The following is a 22510-nucleotide window of genomic DNA, read 5'->3' as shown; positions in this document are numbered from 1 at the left end:
ATATTGAAAAATGAATTCATAAAATAAAACCTTTCGATATAATTTCGTGCGTTTTTATATTTTCACTAAGTTAACCCATTGATTACAAGAAGAATAAACTAACAAGTTTAGAACTAAATACGTGTATATGTAACTTCTGTTAAGATTTGGTAATACCATAAAAACATCACTTTCAATATGGTCAAAAAGACTCATAATTTAAGTTGTTGGTCTTGTCTGCTTTCCGTTCAAAACCAAGAATAATAATTTATCTCTATTTTTTCATACAAATATTCTTTTCTTTTTTAAATTATTACAAAAAGTTTTAAAATTAAACTAGCGCTTTGTGTTTTTATTTCCATTTTTTATAGAGTTTTCAATGTGGTAAACTTCATCTGCTTTACAACAAATTTACGCCAATGAGTCTACTAAGTCTACATTAATTTTGACACTGATAACTTTTTGGAAGTATTGAAAATAGATATTTTAAATTGTAAGAAGAGTTAGTAGAAATATTATTAATGTCGGCAACGGAATATCCCACTATTTTATTTAAATGGTCCACATGCAGCGCAAACCTTGATTAGTTTTTAAGTTTTAAACTTATGTAAAATAACGCTTATATATGGCGCAAAGGGTGATTTAATTTTCGAAATATTTGAAATATTTTAAAAAATTATCAGAAATCACACCTATTTTTAACAAACAAATAAAAACAGTTTATTAATATAATATTTTAGAAACTGAAGAAAGAAGTTCTCAAGAATTTGCAAATTTTTTCACAGAAATTATAGTAATTATATAGTTTTAGCGATTTAAGAAAATTGCTAATGTTTTAAGACATATCAAAACTGGGCTTAAGCCGGCTTGAGGTGAATAAATCTTACTAATTTACAAGATTTCAAATCATAGGCAGCGCAGGTTGTCTGTAAAGCTATTTTAAGAACCACCAAGTTGTATCATCAGTAGACTACGCCAAAGATCCAGATTTGTAGTGGCCATACCCTATTTTCATTGCTTAAAGTAGTTGGGAATTCAAACTACATGAAGCGAAAATAGAACAGCAAACCTTGCAACTGCACGTTCCACATTTTTTTTAGACATATTCTTTGAATATTAAGAGTATAAAGCAAAAAAAAAAATTTTTTTTTAATTCTAAAATTATTTAATTTTAAAATTTTTTTTTTAGTTCTAAAATATTTTTATCTTGGGACCCTTTGCGTACGAAATTCTTTACTAATCCATACATATGCGTATGTTTTAAATCTTATTAGTTTTCCTCCCTTGAATATTTCGCTATCACCCCCCTCCCTCTTGAATGCGCTCATGACTTTTCTATCCATTTCCTATGACATCCGAAAATGTATCTGAACAACAAACGAAAAGTATCTGAATGCGTTTCACTGTTAAGCACTTAACAGAGCTGTTAGCTAGCGAAGAGCTGGAACACTGTAAATTTTCTTGTGTTTAGTTCTCAGCTGCAGAGCTCGGGCGGCAGATTGTTTTTTCTTGCTTTGGCGGTTCATTTTGCAAACAACAAAAAATAAACGAAAATAAAAAAAGAAATATAGAAAATTATTTACAATATTTTTGTGTACATAAATGAAAAGCAAACAGCAATATCTTGTGCTTGTGTGTGTGTGTGATTTTCGTAATGTTGTGATGTAAAATTTTGCGCCCTTTTTCAATGTTGGCGTCTTCTGATGGAAATTGGCATCTGAAGAGAAAAAATTACCAATGAATCAAATAAAAATCAAAAGAAAATTTCAAGCCAAAAAGTGTATAGCAGCTGCCGGCAAAAAATTTATAGCCGAATCGGAAGACCAAAAATAAAATCTATATACATAAAGAGGAAAAACCATTAAAATTTTCGAAGGTGAATGAAAAATTTAAAAACGTGTTTAACTAGGAACAAAAATTTTAAAATTTCTATACATTTTCTTTTTTTTGACAATCATTCTAAAGAACAGATAGAGACATTAAGAGATAAACAGAGAGCAGACACTAAGAGAGAGTGAGAGCAACGATTCTTAAAGTATTTTTAGCTCGAATGTTTAATAATTTTTACATACACTTACCATAGGGTATATTTGTATCATTGAGAACCATTCTGATCAGCATGACGCCCACGTCTAGGCAGGTAGGGACCAGATAGGATCTAGGATACAAATGAAAATTGTCTACTACGTAGAGTATTTTGGAATCCGAAAGATTTCGTTGCACTTGGGTTTATTTTGGTCTTTACTTTGGCTATGAAGCCGGCTCTTCTATCTCATACACATTGTGTGTATGTATGTTTTATTTTTTCCATTTCCATCTGCTCTAGTTTTTCTTGTTGCTCATGTTCTCGTTTCGCATTCCAAAATATAATTGTTGCCGCTGTTTTGTGCCACTGCCAGGTCATTTGTCTTCGTCGTTGTTGCTGCTGCTTCTGTTGTCGTTGTCGTCAAGCTGATAACAAATGGCAACCCATAACGAAAATAAAATCTACCTACTCAGAAAAGAAACTCAACCAGCCAGCACATTTCACATCTTTTTTGGTTCTGGAATTCTCGAATCTTTTTGGTTACATTAAGATCTTAGATTACAATTGCATTTATATGTATTGCAAAATTCCGCTTGTTAGTCTTATTCAAAGATAGTCTTAGGTAAACGACACACGCTATACCCTAAGAATAAATTATTAAAAATAATTTGGAATTTGTGATTTTTTCTAAGAACTTATCTTATTTACTTTGTCGTGTTTTCTATACTATGCACACATATTGTCAAATGGTATATTCAAGACAATAAAATGTATGTAGCAGGCAGAAGAAAGCCTTTCCGATGCCAATAAATCTAATTATTATTGATCAGCATCAACAGCAATCGATAAAAATATGTCCATCTGTAGTAAAACCTAGATTTTCGAGATTTTGGAACCTAATGCCATTACATTACACTTTATTTCAGAATCGTGCCTTGGAATATAATTTTCTCTCGCAATATTTAAAATATTGTTGTAAAATTTGGTACGCTAATGAAACTAATAATTATCCGTTGGTATCTCAAATTTCATAAGAATCGAATAGCTAATAGCTTAGTTTACCGTAAAAACGTTGCCCCTAGGAAAATAAGAAGCGAGATAAGCAGAGTTCACTAAATGTCATGTAAAAACAAGTGTTACATAGTTTTTTTGCCTCGTCACGATGTTTTACTTAACTAAGATGAATCACATTTGAAATGTATTACAATTCACCTGAGTATTAATGTCACGAAATTAAATGCATTTACAATTTAAACCTAAAGCGTGGATAATTATCAACCCAGTCTAGGCTTAATTTGCAAACCTAATATACCCTTTAATCTTACATCAACAGAGAAAAACTCTATGACTCTATAATTCGATTTGAAGCGAAGTCAAAGTCGAATCGATGCCGAATCGTTATATAGTCATCAAACACGTTTTGTTCAATACAAAAGCGAAACAAATAGTTTGTTCATACGTATGTATGTAGCATGTCAAATTTGATTATGACTCGAGGAGAATTAAGTCGTCTATCAAAAATTTGAGTTCATTATCAAAGTAAATTTAGATATGAGGTTTATTTGTTTGAAAAATATAACATCGATTTCCATGTAATTTATATACCTGCAGCTATCTAAACATTTATAGTTATCTATTTCCCTATTGTGAAAAACATCAGTTATTTTTTTGTTGTTATCTATTCGAACTATTAACACTGTTGAACAAACTTTGAGATTGAAACTCTTAAGGAAATTATAAATGTAATTGTAAATAAATCTTCCATGACAGTCCATACTGTTACAAGGCTTTAATTATCTAATCAAAAGTAGAAAATTAATTTGATTTATAGATACCATTCAAAGGCACCTTCAATTTTATGTTTATCACTTATCTATTAAAATTACGCATTGGTCATTTTTCTTCTAAATTTCTGAAAATCAAAATATGTATATTACATTCTTTCAATCGATTTTTAAGCTTTTAATTGAGTCCAGTTTTGTTTATAAATATTTGTGGTCATTTTATCAAACTAAATACTTTCCAATAAAAACATGATCTCATGCTGGTCACGTTCGTATGTGACTACTAAAAAATTTGGAATACTTTAACCCTTTGTCATCAAAGGGGCTTAAATAAGTTAATGCAGTATATTACGCTAAATTTATTTTTATAATTTTTTGATCTTTAGGATATTTGCCTATTTAACTTACAAAGGGTTAGCAAATTTCTTTATCAAACTCTTTAAAATGGAGGAAACTGGCAGCTTTAGAGGAGTAATAGATATGTATGCGCGATTAATAATATTTGTTTATGTTTCGCATAATTTGCTCAATGCTGTAATCGGAATATTTTGTTTTTTGGGATTTAGATTTTTACAAAAAAATTTGCCCTTCACACACAGCACAAAACCTCCGTTTGTTCCGTTCTTATCGCTTTCTGTACATACGAAATTTTTTGGGGATATTTCCCGCCCGAAATTGTTTACACATATGTATGTACATATGTATGAACTGAACCTACAATTTATAATTATATACTTCTACATATGTATATATTAATTGTATGTGCATATTTTGAATACTCTTACTCAAAAAGAAGAACTAGATGGTGTTGCAATAGTAATATTGAGCTTCTTTTGAAAACTAAATGGGAAAAAATAATTTCCAAATATTTTTGTTAAGCTCACACAATTTTGAATGCACTGCAACTAAGGAAAGGAAAGCTATCTCTGATTTGAGTTTCTTTAACTGTGCTTCATTCAAATTCATTGAAAGCCAAAAAAAAGATTTTCTTCTCTGATTTGCCAGTTCTCTGTTATGTACCCACATAAATGTGGTTTGAGACTCAAACTTTGAGTTATGGAAATTTTCTTCTGCAACTCTTGGTTTTTTTGTTTTTTGTGTTTTTTTTTTAACCTTTTTTGTTACCTTGTGTGTTTTTGTGACAGGATATATGTAGCTATATATACATATATATGTATGTACATATGTACATACATAAGAATGAACGTATTTCTTGTAGTTGCTGTCAAATTTAAGTTGTCACTGACAGAGAATTTGTTGTAGGAAGAGTTTAATGTACCTTATGCTAAGTAGGAGCGACATTTCAACTTATATAACTTAAGGCCAATATAAGTACAATGGAATTTTAGCTGATTTAAGAGTACAATTTCGTGTGCCATGAGTTGATTCAAAAAAGAAAGTGATATATAAAAAATATATGAAACCTTTTTTAAAGTTGTTTGCTGGACTTGTGAAAGTTATGTTAACAATAAAGAGTTGTTTATTAAAAGTCAGAAAAATCCTTACTGCTTTAAAAAGCTATTATATGGAACAAAAATTTAAAGGTTTATTTATAAAATTTTTTTTACATAAAGTCTACTAATTCGTCATTACTTTTTATATGGGCTTGGCTGAACAGCAGAACAGAAAATCTACAAATGTAATCACATACATACATATGTACATAGTCATTTTATTTTTTTAGAAATGTAAACTTCAAAGTAGTAAATTTCAAAACAACAATGCATGACTAATCTTATCTAGAGTATCCACATTTTAAATATTTTAAGATATTAACTCGCCTCTCCTCGGTTTAATAGGCAAGACCTCAATCCAAGTTTTTTAGGACAGTTTCCTCAGTGCTTACAATTTTTACAATAGGAATTATATTGCATTTTGCATTAGCTGGCATAAAAAATATATGGAGTGAGAAAACTAAGGTGAATTTTTTCCGGAAGTGACTCTCTTTATCATGTTCGCCTTCCCCAAATTCAAAGAGTTTTACAATAATTTCACATAGATCCCGTGGCGGAGCAAACATCATGGATTTGGGAAGTTATTTTCTGGTCTCGCCTTAGTTTGATAGTTCGAATTCAGGATACAATGGACCATTTTCTATTTTCTATATAAAGAAATGGTCTACCAATTATGGCAATTATCAAACTGACGACTTAAATTTAATAGAAAAGCTTTAGAACGAGCTAAAGCGTAGAATCTGGAAACCTAATATCAAAACAATGGAATTTGCAAAAAAAAAAAAGACCGTTCCGAAATACCTGCTGAGACCTGTAGATTTATTATGGTTATAACTATGCCGAGAAGAATGAAAAATATCCAAAAAATAACGAAGGATGTACTGAATACCTTTTAAAATATAATAAATTGCCGAAAAAATCCAAAAACAATTCAAATTGCACAATTAAATTTTTGTGGTTCTGAATGTACATATGTATTTATTAATTTTACATTATTTTCCATTATTTTTCAATTTTCGCGTTGTGATGAAAAGTTAAAAGTTCTTTATGTCTTGGAACTAATTTAGTTTACTTTAAGACTAAAGAATATTTATTTATGTAATAATAACAAACAATTCAATTATTTTACCACAACTAGAGTATATTTTGTTCTAAATGAAAGGTTATGTTCGTATTATACTTATTATTTTGACCAGTAGTGTATTTTCGGTAATGCCTTTAAATGTGGGCGGTGGGGTACATTTTCATTTTACTTGTATAAATTAACGGTAAGCCAAATAAAGTATTATCTACACACAAAACTGACAAATTTTATTGGTTATTTCATCGATTCGAAAACGGAATCCCCGATTTCCGTGTTGGTTGTTTACAGTTTTTGTAAAAGATTTACTATTTGTCTATGCAGAATCTTTGTGTAAATGAACTTTTTTCCTGATACAAATATAAGTTATGCACCTACATTACAATATTGAGTTTTAAATGTAAAAATCTGCAAGTAATTAGTCGAGAGGTCTTATCTGCTTTCCTTAAGTTAAGATAAAGTCTACGTTCATGTATTTTTTTATGTTTAAAATTCATACAGATATAGATAAAAGATTAACTTAAAATTTAAATGAATTGTTAACAACTTATGTAAATGTATTTTAGTGTAAATACTTCTGTACTCAGTCGACAAAAATATATTTCCTGAGACACGATTATATGCATGGTCAGATACTTAAGATATTTGAATACAACAATACTATATAACAAACTGACTGGCAATTGCCATTTTCCGGCCATAAATTGCAATTTGTTAGGCAGTTTAGTTTAGTTTGGTTTTTTGGCCAACTAGTGAAACAACCCAATGGCGTGTTTGTTCCTGGTGTATCTGTTCCTGGACCAGGCCAACTGCCGCATACCGGTTAAAGTGGATTTATACCAGATTTCTATAATACATATCTATCGTGTGTATCGTTCGCATTGACTGCACTGCACTGCCCCGAGATTGCATATATTTCAATTGATTTTGATTTGTTTATAAATAATTCCGTATACCGTGCTGCTGCTGCTGCTACTAATGACGGCATTTGCCAATGGCTTGCGTGTTTTTTTGCCATCGATTAACCATCAAACAATGACGACCACAACGTCAAATTGTTGTGGACAAAGTTCAAAGACATTGGCATGGACATGAAGTTGACACTTTAATGGCAGTTAAAAAGAACATTTCCCTGCCTTTTTATCCATTGCATAATCCAAATTGAAAAAGCAAATGCAACTCAGTACGAGTTTCCAAAATAATTTTGAAAAATATTATTATTTTGTTGGTCATTAGCCAAAAACAATTTATATCTTTTATATGCAAATGGATCTACCTACAATAGTGGCCACGAATTTATGACGTTTTGTTAATCGGACTTTAGTTCCGACTTTCTCAGGTCTCAAGAAATGTTTCATGATTTGTTGGTTATTTTATTCAGGTTATGAACCATAAGTCTGATTATTTTAACTATGTCCGTTTTTTTTTTTAAATTTTTATGATGTTATTTCTAAAATCTTTAACTTGTTTAAGAAGTTATAGATCTAGCAAAACTAAGACAAACTGCTTACTACTAATTAATTAATTTAAGTTTTTTGGAATAACATTCGTTTTTGGACCAATTGAAAATCAGATATTTAATGTATTTTTAGGATCTTTTGTACTACACTTTATACTACATTACTTTTTCTTTGAGCCAGGAAATAAATTGAGTACCCTATCGAATATATATTTTTATATATGATATATTTTTCATTAACGCCTAAAATAACCAACAAATTACTGATAAAATTTCTTCCGTAAGTTACTTGGGAGCCTCGAAAATCAAAACTAAAGTACAAAAATCAAAGGGTTATAAATTCGTGACCACTACTGTAGCGCCATACTCATCGTTGTCGTTTTTCTCTTGACCTTTGAATATTCATATTTTTGCAGGGGTATATATGTAGATATACACATATCTGTGTATGTATCTTCTTGTATATATATATACATATATATATTTTTTTACTCTGTGCTGACGCAGTAAAAATCCTTTACTTAAATAATTAATTTTTTAAAAACCCCCAAGGAAAAAAGGGTAGATACATTCAGTTTTTTTTACATAACTTAAAAATATAAACATTTTTGTATATGGTCTTTCAATTTGTAAGTCTGAAAATTTCATTATTAGCCCATCAAATATTTGTTTATCGATTTACAAATTTGTTGTAAAATGTATACAACTTATTGAAGAATAATTACTCCCAGGTTTTTTAAATATTCCATTCATCCTTAATCGAATCGTTCTTACTTAAAAATTTCATCTCTTAGAATAGGTCTTTATTATCTCAAAGGTAGCATCCACATTAGAATGACTTTCAAAAGGGTATAGGGAAACACTTCAAGTTAATCTGTTTGTCTGTCTGTCGTCGATGGGAATTAGTCGCCCGGTGGCCAAAGCAAACAACAAAAGTGGATGCCCATCAATCCAATTCCAATTTGCGTCTATCCATCCACAGACTGCCCAGACGGAGCGGAGCATAAAAGTAAATTCAAATTAAATATTAACACATTTTGGCTGGTTGCCTTCTTGTTGCTGTTGCTGCTGCCACGGTTAGCGATTCTGCTGTTGCTGTTGCTTTTTCTGTTGCTGTTGCTGTTGGCGATGTGCGAAGAAATCAATTAAATGACGCCAACGTCAATCTTCTCTGGTCGCTTGTGAGTTTTCAGGGATTTTGGTTTTTGGTTTATTTAGCCCAAAATCTGAAACGTGTGAAAATTTTTGGCGCAATTAGATTTGTGCAGAGTTAAGGGGTTAAATTCGCATGAAATTAACTTGTAACCTTAGAAATACAAACTTCACTTTGTGTTATATCCAAAAGTGACGACATGAGACAACTAAGTCAAAGTTGTATTTTGAGTGGTTCCTTCTTAAGAACAAGAAAATTTAATCATATTTATTTTCCAAATATGGAATTTCCAACTGAGTAAGCAAGTGCAGCTTGATTTTAAGGTCAAGTCATTGTTGTTGTTTACAAGATAAATATATAAAGTTTATATTATAAACAGTTCCTGAATATTCAATTATGGACAGTATATGCCCTTCATCTATAACGATTTTTACAGGATTGTAGGTTGGATTGAGTTATTATCCGACTGAAATGAAATTTAAAGCGAAATACAGCTTTAAAACAATATTTTTGCATATCATATCTCACTTACCTCAGTATGCGACTCGCTAGACTAGGCTTGAATCCCATCAAAAGTAGTATGTGCTCTTAGTAACTTAAGCAATGACAAGTTTCCCTCGTATTCCATTAAGTTATTTTTAATTAACTTTCCCTCTCTATGAATTATGCTTGTTATTTTTATGCACACCCTTTCAATGGCAAAATAAACTTGCCTGAGTAACTTAGTTTGACTTAGTTTAACCTATCGCTACTATGTAGACGATCTAGACTTCCTTTCATCTTATATGAATCTTATTTGATTCGCTGACTTTAACCTTTTATATCCTGGAATCTGTTCAGAATCTTCCCTTCCTTTGCTACAAATATCTTACCTTTCCTATTTAGCTCATAGATAGTTGTAATTTATAAATTATAATCTATTTGTCTGTGTTTCTTTGTCCTCGTTGTCCTATTTGTCCAATTCGTGTCGTGCGAAATGCAGCTGCGACCCTTGATCGGGTGGGTGAGGTGGTTAGCTCTCTACTCGGATTTGCGCGTCCTAAACTTTAGGCACCACTTGAACGTATTGCGCATTGCGTTAGCTTCTGCTAGAAGGATCTTAAAAATATTTTCAAATTCAATCATTTTTGATTTAGGCATTTTGTTAGGCTGATAATTAAGAAGAATGTTCACCGGATTCTATCCATTTGAATCCATTCATTTTTTATAAGATTAAGAACTGTAAAATTTCTCATTTTGCTAATCGAAGTCTTTAAATTAGGACGACTGAAATTGAAGATTTTCTCGCTTTTATTTGATTTATACATATAATGAACTTAATTCTTGTTGTCGGATTGGAGTTACATCCCTTAGACCAAACTTTTAAAAGATTGGAGATTTATGTTCGTTAGCTTTGTGCGATAAATATCTCGCAACATTTTCACAAGGTCACTTAACAAAACATGTTTGAATATTTTTTATACCCTTGCAAAAAGGGTATATTAATTTTGGTCAAAAGTGTGCAACGCATAGAAGGAAGCATTTCCGAGCATATAAAGTATATATATTCTTGATCAGCACCACGAGACGAGTTCAAATAGCCATGTCCGTCCGTCCGTCCGTCCGTCCGTCCGTCCGTCTGGATCAACGCAAACTCCTCCTCAACCGTTGGAGCTACAGAGCTGAAATTTTGCATGTAGGCTTGTATATACTGCAGGCGTTGTATATCTCGGATTCAGCCGGATCGGATCACTATATCATATAGCTCCCATACAAATGGCAAAGTCACGAACAGTGACTTTTCTTAATAACTTCGTTATTTTCTGAGCTATTGTCGTGAAATTTAATATTGGTGAGTTAATTACACATATTAACGACTATGCCAAATTTGATCAAGATCGGGTGACTATATCATGTAGCTCCCATAGGAACGATCTTTCGAAAACAGTGACTTTTGTCAATAACTTCGTTACTTTTGACGCGATTGCTTTCAAATTAAACATTTGTTAGTTTAATATATCTGTTAATGACTGTGCCAAATTTGATAAGGATCAGGTATATATATCATATAGCTCCCAAAGGAACGATCGGTGGAAAACAGTGACTTTGATCAATATCTTCGTTATTTCCTATGTAGGCCGTTCTTTCGGAAACATTATCCTTTTTAGCTTAAACGTTATTCCACTTTGATGGCTATAGGTAAGGAAAGAGTTACCAAAAAAATTGCAAGGGTATACAAACTTTGACGCGGTCGAAGTTAGCCCCGGCCCTCTGGTTTTTATTTAAAGCAAATATTTTGTAAGCTTATTAAGTTTGTTAGGACTCGTAATACAATTTATTTTTTTCCTTATTTTATTTTTTGCCACTTTTTGTTATTTTTGTTCAAAATTTTGGCCTAAAGAAAAATTTCAAAAATTACAAAAGAAAATATATTTAAAATTTGTCTTATTATCCGATCCAAATAAAAGTGGGATAACAAGTCCTTCTCGTAAATATTTATATACCAAACCGTTTTCGAAAATGTTTTTTCGAGATTCAAACTAATTTCTGCTAGAATGTTTTGGTGTTAGTTGAAATCGATTTAACTTTTATTATAAGAAAACTGCTTTAATAAGATATTCCCATCGAAAATACCTACAAATGTGCGTGACAATGTTAAGAACTAAAATAAATTGAATTAAATTGAATTTTTTATATGTAAATGTCAGGTGGGGGGTTTCTGTTAAGGTGTTTCTATCCATGTATGAATATAAATAAAAATGTGAATATTTTTTTAGCTAAAACTAAAACCACTTGACTTTAAGAAACTTCACTTTAATTACGATAATTAATATGTAATTAAAATAGTAATTGAATTCAAATGAAAATTCAACGTCTTTAGCAAGCAATAAATTGTGAAAATCCAATATAATTTTCCCACTATGTTAAGGCTTAATATCTTTAGTGTTCTTTCATCCCGTGAAACTCCATGAAAGTTCATGAGCAATTAATCAATTAATCAGCTCAGACTAATGCCAATTAAAAGTGTGCTAACACTTCAATTGCTTCGGTTTGAGGCCAGCTTAACGGTTAATTTAAATAGTCTTTAAAAGGATTCAACGAACTTGTAAATCATGGCCATGGCATTTGGAATTAAAGTTGCCAATTTGAAATGTCAGAAAACCGTCTGTGAGAAAGAGAAAAGAAGGAAATTTTCCAGACGACTAAAGCCTCAATGATGGGGGGGATATGGGGGCGATAAAATTGCTTATCATTTATTCTCTTTACGTATGATTGCTCTAGTAGTATTGTTGTTTATACTATCTATGTGTAATGCAGCTGCATGACAGTTGAAAATATTTGTCATACAAACAATTTCAATATTTACAATGCGAGAATACTCGTAAACAGCAGCAAATTGAAGGCTGAAGCTATTCGTAATAATTATATTTGATCAATTGATTGGGGTGGCCCAGTCAATTGATATAACAGCCTTACACTTGAATTGAAGGAAGAGGAAACAACAAAAAAAACCAAAAAGGAATTGATGGTGTGGGTAAATTCCATTATATTACACTCGAATGTAACATCAATTGGCTAATTTAACCAACGCGTTTATCTCTATACTCGCTCTCTCTCTGTCTCAACACTTTTGTTATTAGATAAGCCAATTCACTTCAATTAAAATCAAGTCTTATCTCCAACAACTATAATATATGATCTACATCTATATATGTTACTTGGTATGAGCTCTGATTACACGGACTACCGACTGCCAACTGGCCAACTGCCCGTTCCAACTGGAGTCACTTTACGCCTTTTGAAATTGTTTGCCTGATTTCATTATCATCTTTCTATTTCTTCGCATGGCGCTAAGTGCACTGGATCTATCCAGTTCGAAAAGCAAATATATACACATACACAAAAAAAATGTTAATTCTTTGTGTTAATTTTATATTTAACTTGATTTTCAAAATTAACCGCAAATGGTGCGCAAAAAAAAAAATAAAAGAAACACAAATGAATGTTAATCGAATGGACTAACAACTTATTTGCAAATAAACTAAGTCTGATTTCCAATTTAATTTATTGTTATAAATAATGTGATTACTAATTAACAATGGAAAGCACCCACAAGGAAATGGGCTAAACCAAATCATTTATAGAAGAGCTAACTTTGTTTAAGCCAGCTTTTAGCCTCGATTCTGTTCACTTTGCTCCTTGAAACTTGTTTAGCTTTATCTATTTTTGTTATTTGATTTTATGGCAAAAAATTGTGAATGATGCGATCTCACATTTCACCCACACATTGCGTCATTTGTTTAATATTTTTTTATCCACACCCACTAAAGTCTGGATCCTCCAAAAGTAGAAATGGATCACGTGAAATGGATTTTAGCACATTTTCTGCCTATTTGTTTAATCAAGAAACGATTCTCTGGTTGAACTCACATCGGGGGTTTATTATTGATTTATGTAATTATTATTTTCGATTTGGCTAACTAAGTCATACCATAGAAAAAAAGTCTTCAAATTGAGTGAAATTTCTGGAATTTAACCAGTTTCAATTGGTTATTGTGGCAGGTCGGTCGATTAACCACAGTGGTATGGAAGAGATAGCAAAAAGTTCAATTAAAAATGTACAATCTTGACTAAATCAACATTTGTTAACTCCTTCCCTACAGGACACAACTGAACATAACCGCAGAAATAGCAACAACTACAACAACTACAAAGAGGAGGAGATAACTACAAGGCAAATGTCCGAATCGATAGGCCAGGTCAAGCGGCAGGTAATACAAACCACATAAATCAATATACCACACACAAAGGACAAAATGCGAATCCTTACGGAGAAGGATTATGACAGTGCAACGCCAGCACTTGAACAACAAATGAACCTTGCCCGCAGAGCCTGCTGGAGCAGGAGCCGCAAGAGCTCAACAATTGATGAACCTACAAATGGTGCTAAATTAGTGTTTAACTTCAGTCAGCAAATTGAGGAAGCAGTAATCCGACCACTAGAACAACCACCGAGCAACAACAACAAGAAGAACAAGCAGGAGCAGGTGTACACATCCTTGTGGCCGAACAAGATGACGATGCTTCTTTTCTATGCCATTTGTGTCCTCCTAATGGGCTCCAATACCATTGAGGCGCGTCCAAATATGAGTATCTTGGGAGTGGCCACTAGCGGCAAGGCAATCGATGCGGATGTAGTCAGTCAGCTAAATGTAAGTACACCCACACACACACACATACACTTGCACACAAACTAAGCATTTCATAGACATCCTTGGAGAGGCCCCATTCCTGCCAATCGACTACTTCTTCCGGCTCTTAACTTGATTGCATTTCTCTGGCCAGAAATGGGCCCTACCCTTACCTTATACACTCTAGTCAAGGGCAGACCTTCTCCTGCCAGCAATTTAACTGCAGTTGACATAATTATTCGAAATGACAATTTGAGGGCCCCCATTCCTCTATAGCGGCATTCCACTTTGATTGTATCACTAAACATAGTATTTAGCTAGATTTTCATTACCGATAACTTTCCCCACCGGAAATAATTGAGACATTAAATCGCAGGGGCAGTGCTTATACAATCACAGCAAATAAACACATAATTTAAAAGTAAAATATGTGTCCAGACATACATGTTCATTTAATCAATATAAATGATCCCCATAAGGATCGATTTCCCCAATTTTGTTTATTTATATGCAATGATCTAAGGGGAAGATATCTACTTTTTGATATGAATCATTATATCTCATATCTTATCTAGAAATACAAAATTCTATTCGTATCAATATGTAAGCTTAAAGAAAATATATTTAGTCTTAAATTAAATCTAACATCTCAAAAAAAAACCTTGTTGATAAAAAGCATGAAGTATAAATCATCATAAAGTATTGATCATCTTTTCCCCTTTCTAAAAACATTACCTTTACCTTATATTTGACTATGTTATGACCTATACATTTTCAGTTTGATTTCATATGCCAAATGTAACGTCTAGATCGGCTTTAGTTAATAGAATCAGGGCTATATGATATAACCATCCGGATTTTATAAAAATTCGTCAGATTTTTAGCTAGGTTTGTTTGTGTCTCTTTTAAAGATAGAATAATTAACAGAGACACAAACATAACTAGCTAATAATCACATAAAAAAGAAAAAAGGTAATTTTTTTGAGCCGTTCGCTCCAATGGTAGATGTGTGATATAGTTGCCTGACCTTAAAGAAATTTGGCACAGTCAATAATAATTCTTTTAAATTCATATATCTTAAATTTAAAAACAATTGCTTTCACAATAACAAACGTATTTAAGTAAAACTTTATCAGAATTTGATACATATATGGTTTGGATTCAATTGAGTTCAATATGCCTATACAAAGCTAAATGTAAAATTTAGTTTACATTGATATTTTGTAACTTTAATGGATAGACTGTGTAGGTTTTGTATTAATTCAGATGGTTAAACATGGCTACCTGAATTGATTTCGTCTTGCTGATATAGAATATATATACATTATGTGGTCAGAGATGCCACCTTTTATGGGTTGTATGAAAACTTTAATGCGCTGATTATATGTAAATACATAGAATAGGTGAAAGAAATCGGTTTAATCCTACTTTGAGTACTCTGTTGTGATCTGTTCTTAAAGATAATACTCCAAAAGCGGATGGTACAAAGTACAAGTCAACATAAGTCTTGAGCTAGCTAGTTTTAGTGCTGCTAAAGGTCTTTAAGGAAAGTATATCTGTAGTAGAGCACAGTTTTCCAGCATATTCAGTTCGATTTTATGGCTTAGCCTTTCTTAATTTATAAAATTTTTCTACCTTATGAGCAATTGGTTTCAAATACTACTTTAAGAAGATTTCCTATACTTCCACTGGGAATATTTTTCAACAAGCTATATCACCTCGGCATTTCACCCTAATCAAGAATATATATAGTTTTTGGGTACGGAAACGCGTCCTTCTCTGTTTTCGCACATCCGAGCCATTATATAATATATTCGCTTGTAGAGAGAGGTATAATATGAAATAGCTAAAGATAAAGTTGTGATTCAACTTCTATTTCGAATTTGAAACGCGTTTTCAAGACCCAATTACAATTTTATATATGCAGAACCAATTTAAGACCCTTAAAAAACATCTGTTTATGTATCTACATAAGTTTATTCAATCCTTAATATATTTTTAAACATTGCCCGTTAATATTATATAAAAAAGTTTACCCAAACAGAAATTTCACTAGCAAAAAAAACCAAAAATTATATTCTATTTATTAAAAAGTTATATTTTTAGAAAGAATTTATTAAATTTGCCAATTTACAAGTAGGTATACTTCATATGAAATATATTTTTGTTGGACTTCTTAATTGAATTCTAACCAATTTGCCTCTATGGCTCTTGACTAAAAATACATCTTGACATTGAGTTCGATTTGTGGGAAGCCAACAAATCAATTAATTATCACAATGTTTCTGTGACGTCAGCAGAATTATTGAAAATGAATTAATTAATTAAAACGAACTGGAACAAGTAAAAAAGTTCAGTTGAGATTCGTAATCTGAATAACTTGATTCAAATGTGTCCCAAAACTTTAGTCACTGACCTAGATCAACAGACTTTATGTGACAAGAATCAACTTGGAATCATAATTTATGTAGGCACACACATACACACACACACACACACATACACGTTGCCATTGTTTCATTTACCGGGAATAATGCTGACAAAACAATATGTCGCCACCTGACAGTCTTTAGGAGGAGGAGCAGGAGGTGAAGAAGAAGGGGGTGTCTCCTTGGCCCACCCTCCATTTTGCCGTTCATCCCCATTCTGACTCCATTGTCTCTCAGTCATTTGTGGGTCGTATGCGTCATTAATGGAAATGATTGTAATTTCGATAGCGTGTCCGTAAACGTTGGTTAACTGGGATTTGATGCTTAACCTAGTTGGGGGATCCACCTTTGCCCACCTTCATGAACTGTCTAGACTCTAGACGGTGTGTGTCTCTCTCTGTGTGTGTGTGTGCGTGCCTATGTTGAATATTTATTGTTTGCTTTTTTGGTTCAATTTTATACCCACACAAACACAAGTTGCCAATTATAATTTATTTACTTCACTCTCTTACTCTGTCATTTGGTTCTTTTACAGCTGCCATCGGCCAGAACAACAGCGGATACATCAACTTCATCATCATCATCATCATCATCGTCGTCGTCGTCAGGGTCGATGCCGCCTTCACTGCCCCAGGCGGAGGCCTTTAAAAGCATAGAAGAACGTGATGCAGAGGATGGCCATCACATGGACCGTTATCCACTCTCCCAGGTGGATTTCGCACGCGTCAAGACGCCCTTTATAATTGGCATTTGGATATTATCGGCCAGCATAGCCAAAATTGGTGAGTCTATGTAATGAAATATTAGGGAATTTAACAAAACATTTTTTTAAACGAATGACACAGACTTACACTTTGAAATAATTAATTTACCGCAAAAGAAAAAGACAAATAGGGTACATACAAAAGTTTATATTTTTACTAGTCTTATTAAATGAAGTTGAGGTTTTTTTGGGATCTTTTTTTTCAAAAACACAGTTTTTATTTATTAATTAAAAGGAGTATTAACTTAGATATGACGTTGGATTAAGCCAGTGCAGTGTCTATAGCACTTCAAAAACCTTAACATAAGGTTTCGGGACTATAACGCAAATAAGAAGATCATTATCCATTAAGGGAAAGTTAAAACATGAATGAAAATCGCTCTAAAATGATTCGCAAAGATAAATGTTTTTTTTAGAATTTTTAAACATAAATATTTAATTAATCTGCGTTGTTTTATACTGTAATTTGGCGATTTTTAAACTATTTTATCAATTAAAACGCAATTTAGGGTATTTCAGAATCGCATAAAACAGTTTGAGATTTGAAAAAAATTATTTTTGCCACGATTTGAGAAAAAAATCATGATGCGTCATTAATTTTTTGTGAAAATTGGCAAAAAGAAAATGTAGTTTTTGAGAATTTAATGCAGATTAAAACACAAAACTCCAAAAAAAATAATGAGATAAATTTTATAAATTCTTTAAATAATTCGAAAAACGTTTAAAATTTGGCAAAGTAACAGGTTGGCAAAATTAAGAGTTATTCAGAATTTTTAAAATTAAATAAGCATTGAATTGTTGATCAAAATTTTTGATAATGCGCAGCTCTTTAAGCCACAGCATTTTCTAATCCTGATATATGGCTAATCCGGCATTACTTATTTTTGGCATAAATTTAAAGAAAGACATAATATAAATTTCCTTTGCTTCGTATTTCTCGATTCAAGGCCAAGTAAAAATATGTATATCTAAAATAATTTAAGACGAATCAGCTAAGCATTTTCTGAAATATCTGTGACTTAAGTGTAAGCTATCAAATTCCACCATACTTATCTCTTTAAAAAATGTTTGCCTTTTTACTTGAAATGTTTAGGAAAGACAAGAAAATCGAAAATCGATAAAAATCGATCAGAAAAAATCCTAATTACCAAAAGTTTGACTGTCTTTGACCATGTCTGTCTGCTTATAAGCCTTAATCTGCCAGTTACTTGTATTTAATGATCTTCCTTGTTGAATTAGGGTGTATTTGTGGCTATTTACTTCTAATGACTAATCCGATGGGGATTCTAGTAAATCAGCTTAACACTATGTCTTTCAATATTTGGTCAAATTACCATGTAAATGAGATGGCTTTAATAATCATTTGCCCTGCAAATTCGTTGCTGGATTTTTGCTCCTGTGTGTGTTTAAGTAATCTTTTGGTTATACGCGTTTTCTTGATTTTCCTCTTGAACGTGGGTGTGTTGCCAGGGCAAAATCAATATATGTTTTATATAATTGCGACGCCGACTACGATGTCGACGTCGACATGCAGATTTACGTCAAGTTGCGCGTGTGTTGGTTTATGTGTATACGTGTGTAGGTGTGTGGGTGTGTCGGTGCAGGAAGAGCTGTCCCAAGTGAAGGACATTGCATAAGCCCTAACAGCCAGCCAGCCAGTCTCAGAGAGTGCCAATGCCAGTCAAGTGTGCAACAAGCGGGCGGAGCCTTGAACCTGCTGCATCTGCTGCTCATGTTGCAGCTTCTGCTAAGCAACAATTGGGCGGGGGAATGTTGCATAAACCAAGCTCATGCAATGATTTCGATTTTTGTACATTTTTTTTCTTTCTTCCTTCATTTTCGGCCTCCCCTCTCTGGAGGCTTTGTTGGCAACCTTAAATCAAAACCCAATGGCATCGTTATACAATTTTCGACAGACAGCCAAATGGACAGAACCGACATCGAGGGAAAGACAGAGATAGAGAGAGGGAAAGGCATTCAGAGTTATCTCTTTGGTTTGTCCCTGGCCTTGGCTTTGGCATAGAAACGAATCCATTTACACCAAGGACAATGGCCAAACCTTAAAACTTGTGGGCGGACATTTTAATTTTTCTTTCTGTTTTTCGGTTTCCTATAGAGACCGAAAAAGAGGCAGAGTGGGAAAGCAGGGACGAACCATCCTATTGGGGCAATTGAATAAGTTCTTTTGACCATGTTGACTATCAGGGACAGGTTTGAGTGCAGTTAGCCATGGCAAACAGTAAATAATAACTTAGTAAGCCGAAAATAAACTCAAGTGGAAACATAAAACAAGGTTAATTAAAGCGAATTTAAAGACAAGATGTGATAAAGTTAATGTCTTTCCGTATCCTGAAACGCACCAAAACGGATAGCTTAAATAGATTTGGGGACTGTGTTTCACTTATATTAATATTCAGTCAATGAATTAATCAATGTTTATATAGAGCCTCAACTGTTTATGTAACAAAAGTCGAATAGGAAACTATTTTAGTCGCATATTTGCTGGGTAAATTCCAAATGTAAATTTACTTTCCATACCATTTTCCACATTGCCTATGACCCATGGCAGTTGTCCTTGATTTTAGTCATTAACCCGAAACGGCAGAAACTCCAACAACAAAAAAACACACACAAAAAAAGGCCACAAGCCAACAAAAGGGAGAGAAAAAAACAATGAAAATTTCCATGCAAATGTTTTATGGATTAAAATGTAATTCACTTTATTTTTTTCGCTTTTGTTGCGAAACTAAATTTCCATATCTCTACAAAATGTTATGTATAAATACTAATTACAATTTTAACATGACAATGACCAATTTTTTGTTTGTTTTTCTAATTTTACAGGTTTCCATATGACACCGAAATTGCATCTAATATTCCCCGAATCCTGTCTATTGATCGTGGTGGGCGTGGTCATTGGGGTTGTTCTTTATTTTTGCACGGATGTCGCAGTCTCACCGCTGACACCCAACACATTCTTTTTCTACATGTTGCCACCGATTATTTTGGATGCGGGCTACTTTATGCCCAATCGCCTATTCTTTGATAATCTGGGCACCATATTGCTCATGGCTGTGGTTGGAACCATCTTTAATATTGCCACAATTGGTAAGTCTGTTCCCCATAACTGCATTTTTAGTGGTTATTTAATGATCCCACATTGATATATAATAGAGATCTGCATGGTTTCATTCACATACTAAATAAAATAAGTACACTTAAATTGAATTGAAGTTAGTAGATGAGAGGCTCATACTGAGTGATTGTGTATGAGTATTATATTGTTTCCGTACTCATACAAATTGAATGAGAATGAATATTGCTACGAACGAAATGATACTTTAATAAATATTAATACATTTTGAAGTTATTTATTCATTACTTCAATTTTTTTAAGAAACCCAGGGGTAATACTTAAAGATATACAAGTTTACATCGAATTGAACCCATGGTAATGTTTTAGTTTTTGTGCCACTGTTTTTTTTTTTTGTTGAGAGATTATTAACATTCTAGGGATCACCATTTAAGCAAAGTTTTTGTTTAAACTTTTGTATACTTTTTTCAATGCAATTACATCCTTCAAATAGATTTAACTTAGAATTTGAATTGCAAATTCTTTCTGTCTCTTTTCCACTACAAGAATGTATAAGAAATTTTCGAATTTTTTCACAATACTCACAGTAAACTCCAGGCATAAGATCTTTTACCGCTTTGATAAGCAGCTGAAAAAGCAAATGCTATCTCTCTATATTTCTTACACGTTTAGTACTGAATTGCATTAATTTCTCAAGGATTTCAATATGTTATACCTATTCAACTGCTTCGATTTTCTCAAATACGTGTCGTACATTGGAGAAAATCTTTAGTCCGAAGTTTTGTAGAAATAGGTAATAATAATTGAAAGACTATTTTGTCTAAATGAAGACATTTAAAAGACCAAGACCGAGTCATTCGGTTTGCGAAAGGTCTGTCAACTCATATTACTCGTTCATAGAACAAATTTAATATTTGTTATTTGAAAAGTTAGTTGTTAGTTAGTTAGTGAAATAATCTTGATTTTTTGACAATTGGGAGGGAATGTCTTCTTGCAACAAATCAAAGAGCAAAGCACTCTGAAATGTGAGTTATACTTCAAATTTACTCAAAAGTATTTTTTTACATTTAAAAAAAAATAAATTTTTACAATAGAATTGGGCAATATTATATAATATTTTTTTGATAGACTAATAATTAAAAATAAAATGTAACTAATTTAGTTTTGATGAACTGAAAACATTTCCGCAAACATTCGAACGAGCTTTTCTACATATATTCAGTAAACAATTTATAATAGTCATATAAATAGTCATATTTCTTAAAAAGTATTTAATTGTTGTCCAATTGTTAAGTAGTAAAATATATACTTATTTAAATAAATAATAAATACTTATTAAAATAAATAAATACTTATTTATTTTACTAATTAACAATTGGACAACAATTAATTAATTACTTACTTAGACTGAAAGCTTCAATTACTTGAATCGGAAACTCATAATTTTTGCGAATCTGAGTTAGAGTTCAGCGAGATTTCGTTTACATATGAGTTGAACTCTTTTATATTCGTTTTCGTTTGAATAACAAATACCAGGATGTATTAATATGTTTTTGCAACCAGGAACACGTTCCACTTGTTTACAAAATGCAATTTGTATAGAATTTTATAGTTCATAGAGTAATTTACTTTATCTAAAACAGACAAACAGCCAGTTGCCTTTCTTCCTGACAAGCTCGACTTATTTTACTCAATTTTTCGCAAATTATTTGTTACATTTTGTCAACTCTCGAATTACATTTTAATATATATCTTTATGTTCGTGTTGCTAATGTTTTTCTGCCTTCGTTGATATGTATCAACAGTTTAGATAAGGCCTTCATCACTTACTATCAATTACAGGCTAGTAGCAACAATTGGACACCTCCTACACTATGATTACAACAATAATGCTGCTGAGTCATCTTCAACAACAATTCAATTTCACGAATTTCACACGCTCAAACCAACAAAAACAAAACAAAATAAAAATACTAACAAAATGCCAATTCAATGCAAGTTTTTTTTGTTGCTTTACCCCTCCATTTCATTGAAAGAATTTTTGCGGCACGCGAGCAAACAATATAAATTTACTAGCATCTCATATCAACAAGGGACGAATGGGGGATAGGGCACAG

At 32.2% G+C, this 22510-nt stretch overlaps 1 protein-coding gene across 10 annotated transcripts in view; it reads left to right on the top strand.

Moving 5' to 3' along the window:
- The first annotated feature begins 1465 nt into the window (after positions 1-1465).
- Positions 1466-22510, top strand: part of LOC6643896 (sodium/hydrogen exchanger 3) — a 40987-nt gene continuing 19942 nt past the window's right edge. For all 10 annotated transcript variants that reach the window (XM_023176548.2, XM_023176546.2, XM_023176544.2 and 7 more), the window contains exons 1-4: positions 1466-1855; positions 13580-14128; positions 17072-17318; positions 20144-20407. In XM_023176548.2, the coding sequence (XP_023032316.1) occupies positions 13733-14128; positions 17072-17318; positions 20144-20407 (907 nt within the window). In that variant the 5' untranslated portion in view covers positions 1466-1855; positions 13580-13732. The remainder of the gene's footprint in view (positions 1856-13579; positions 14129-17071; positions 17319-20143; positions 20408-22510) is intronic.

This window comes from Drosophila willistoni, assembly GCF_018902025.1.
Source record: "Drosophila willistoni isolate 14030-0811.24 chromosome 2R unlocalized genomic scaffold, UCI_dwil_1.1 Seg167, whole genome shotgun sequence".
NCBI lineage: Eukaryota > Metazoa > Arthropoda > Insecta > Diptera > Drosophilidae > Drosophila > Drosophila willistoni.
Note: the sequence above shows the minus strand (reverse complement) of the source record. Positions and strands in the feature narration are given on the sequence as shown.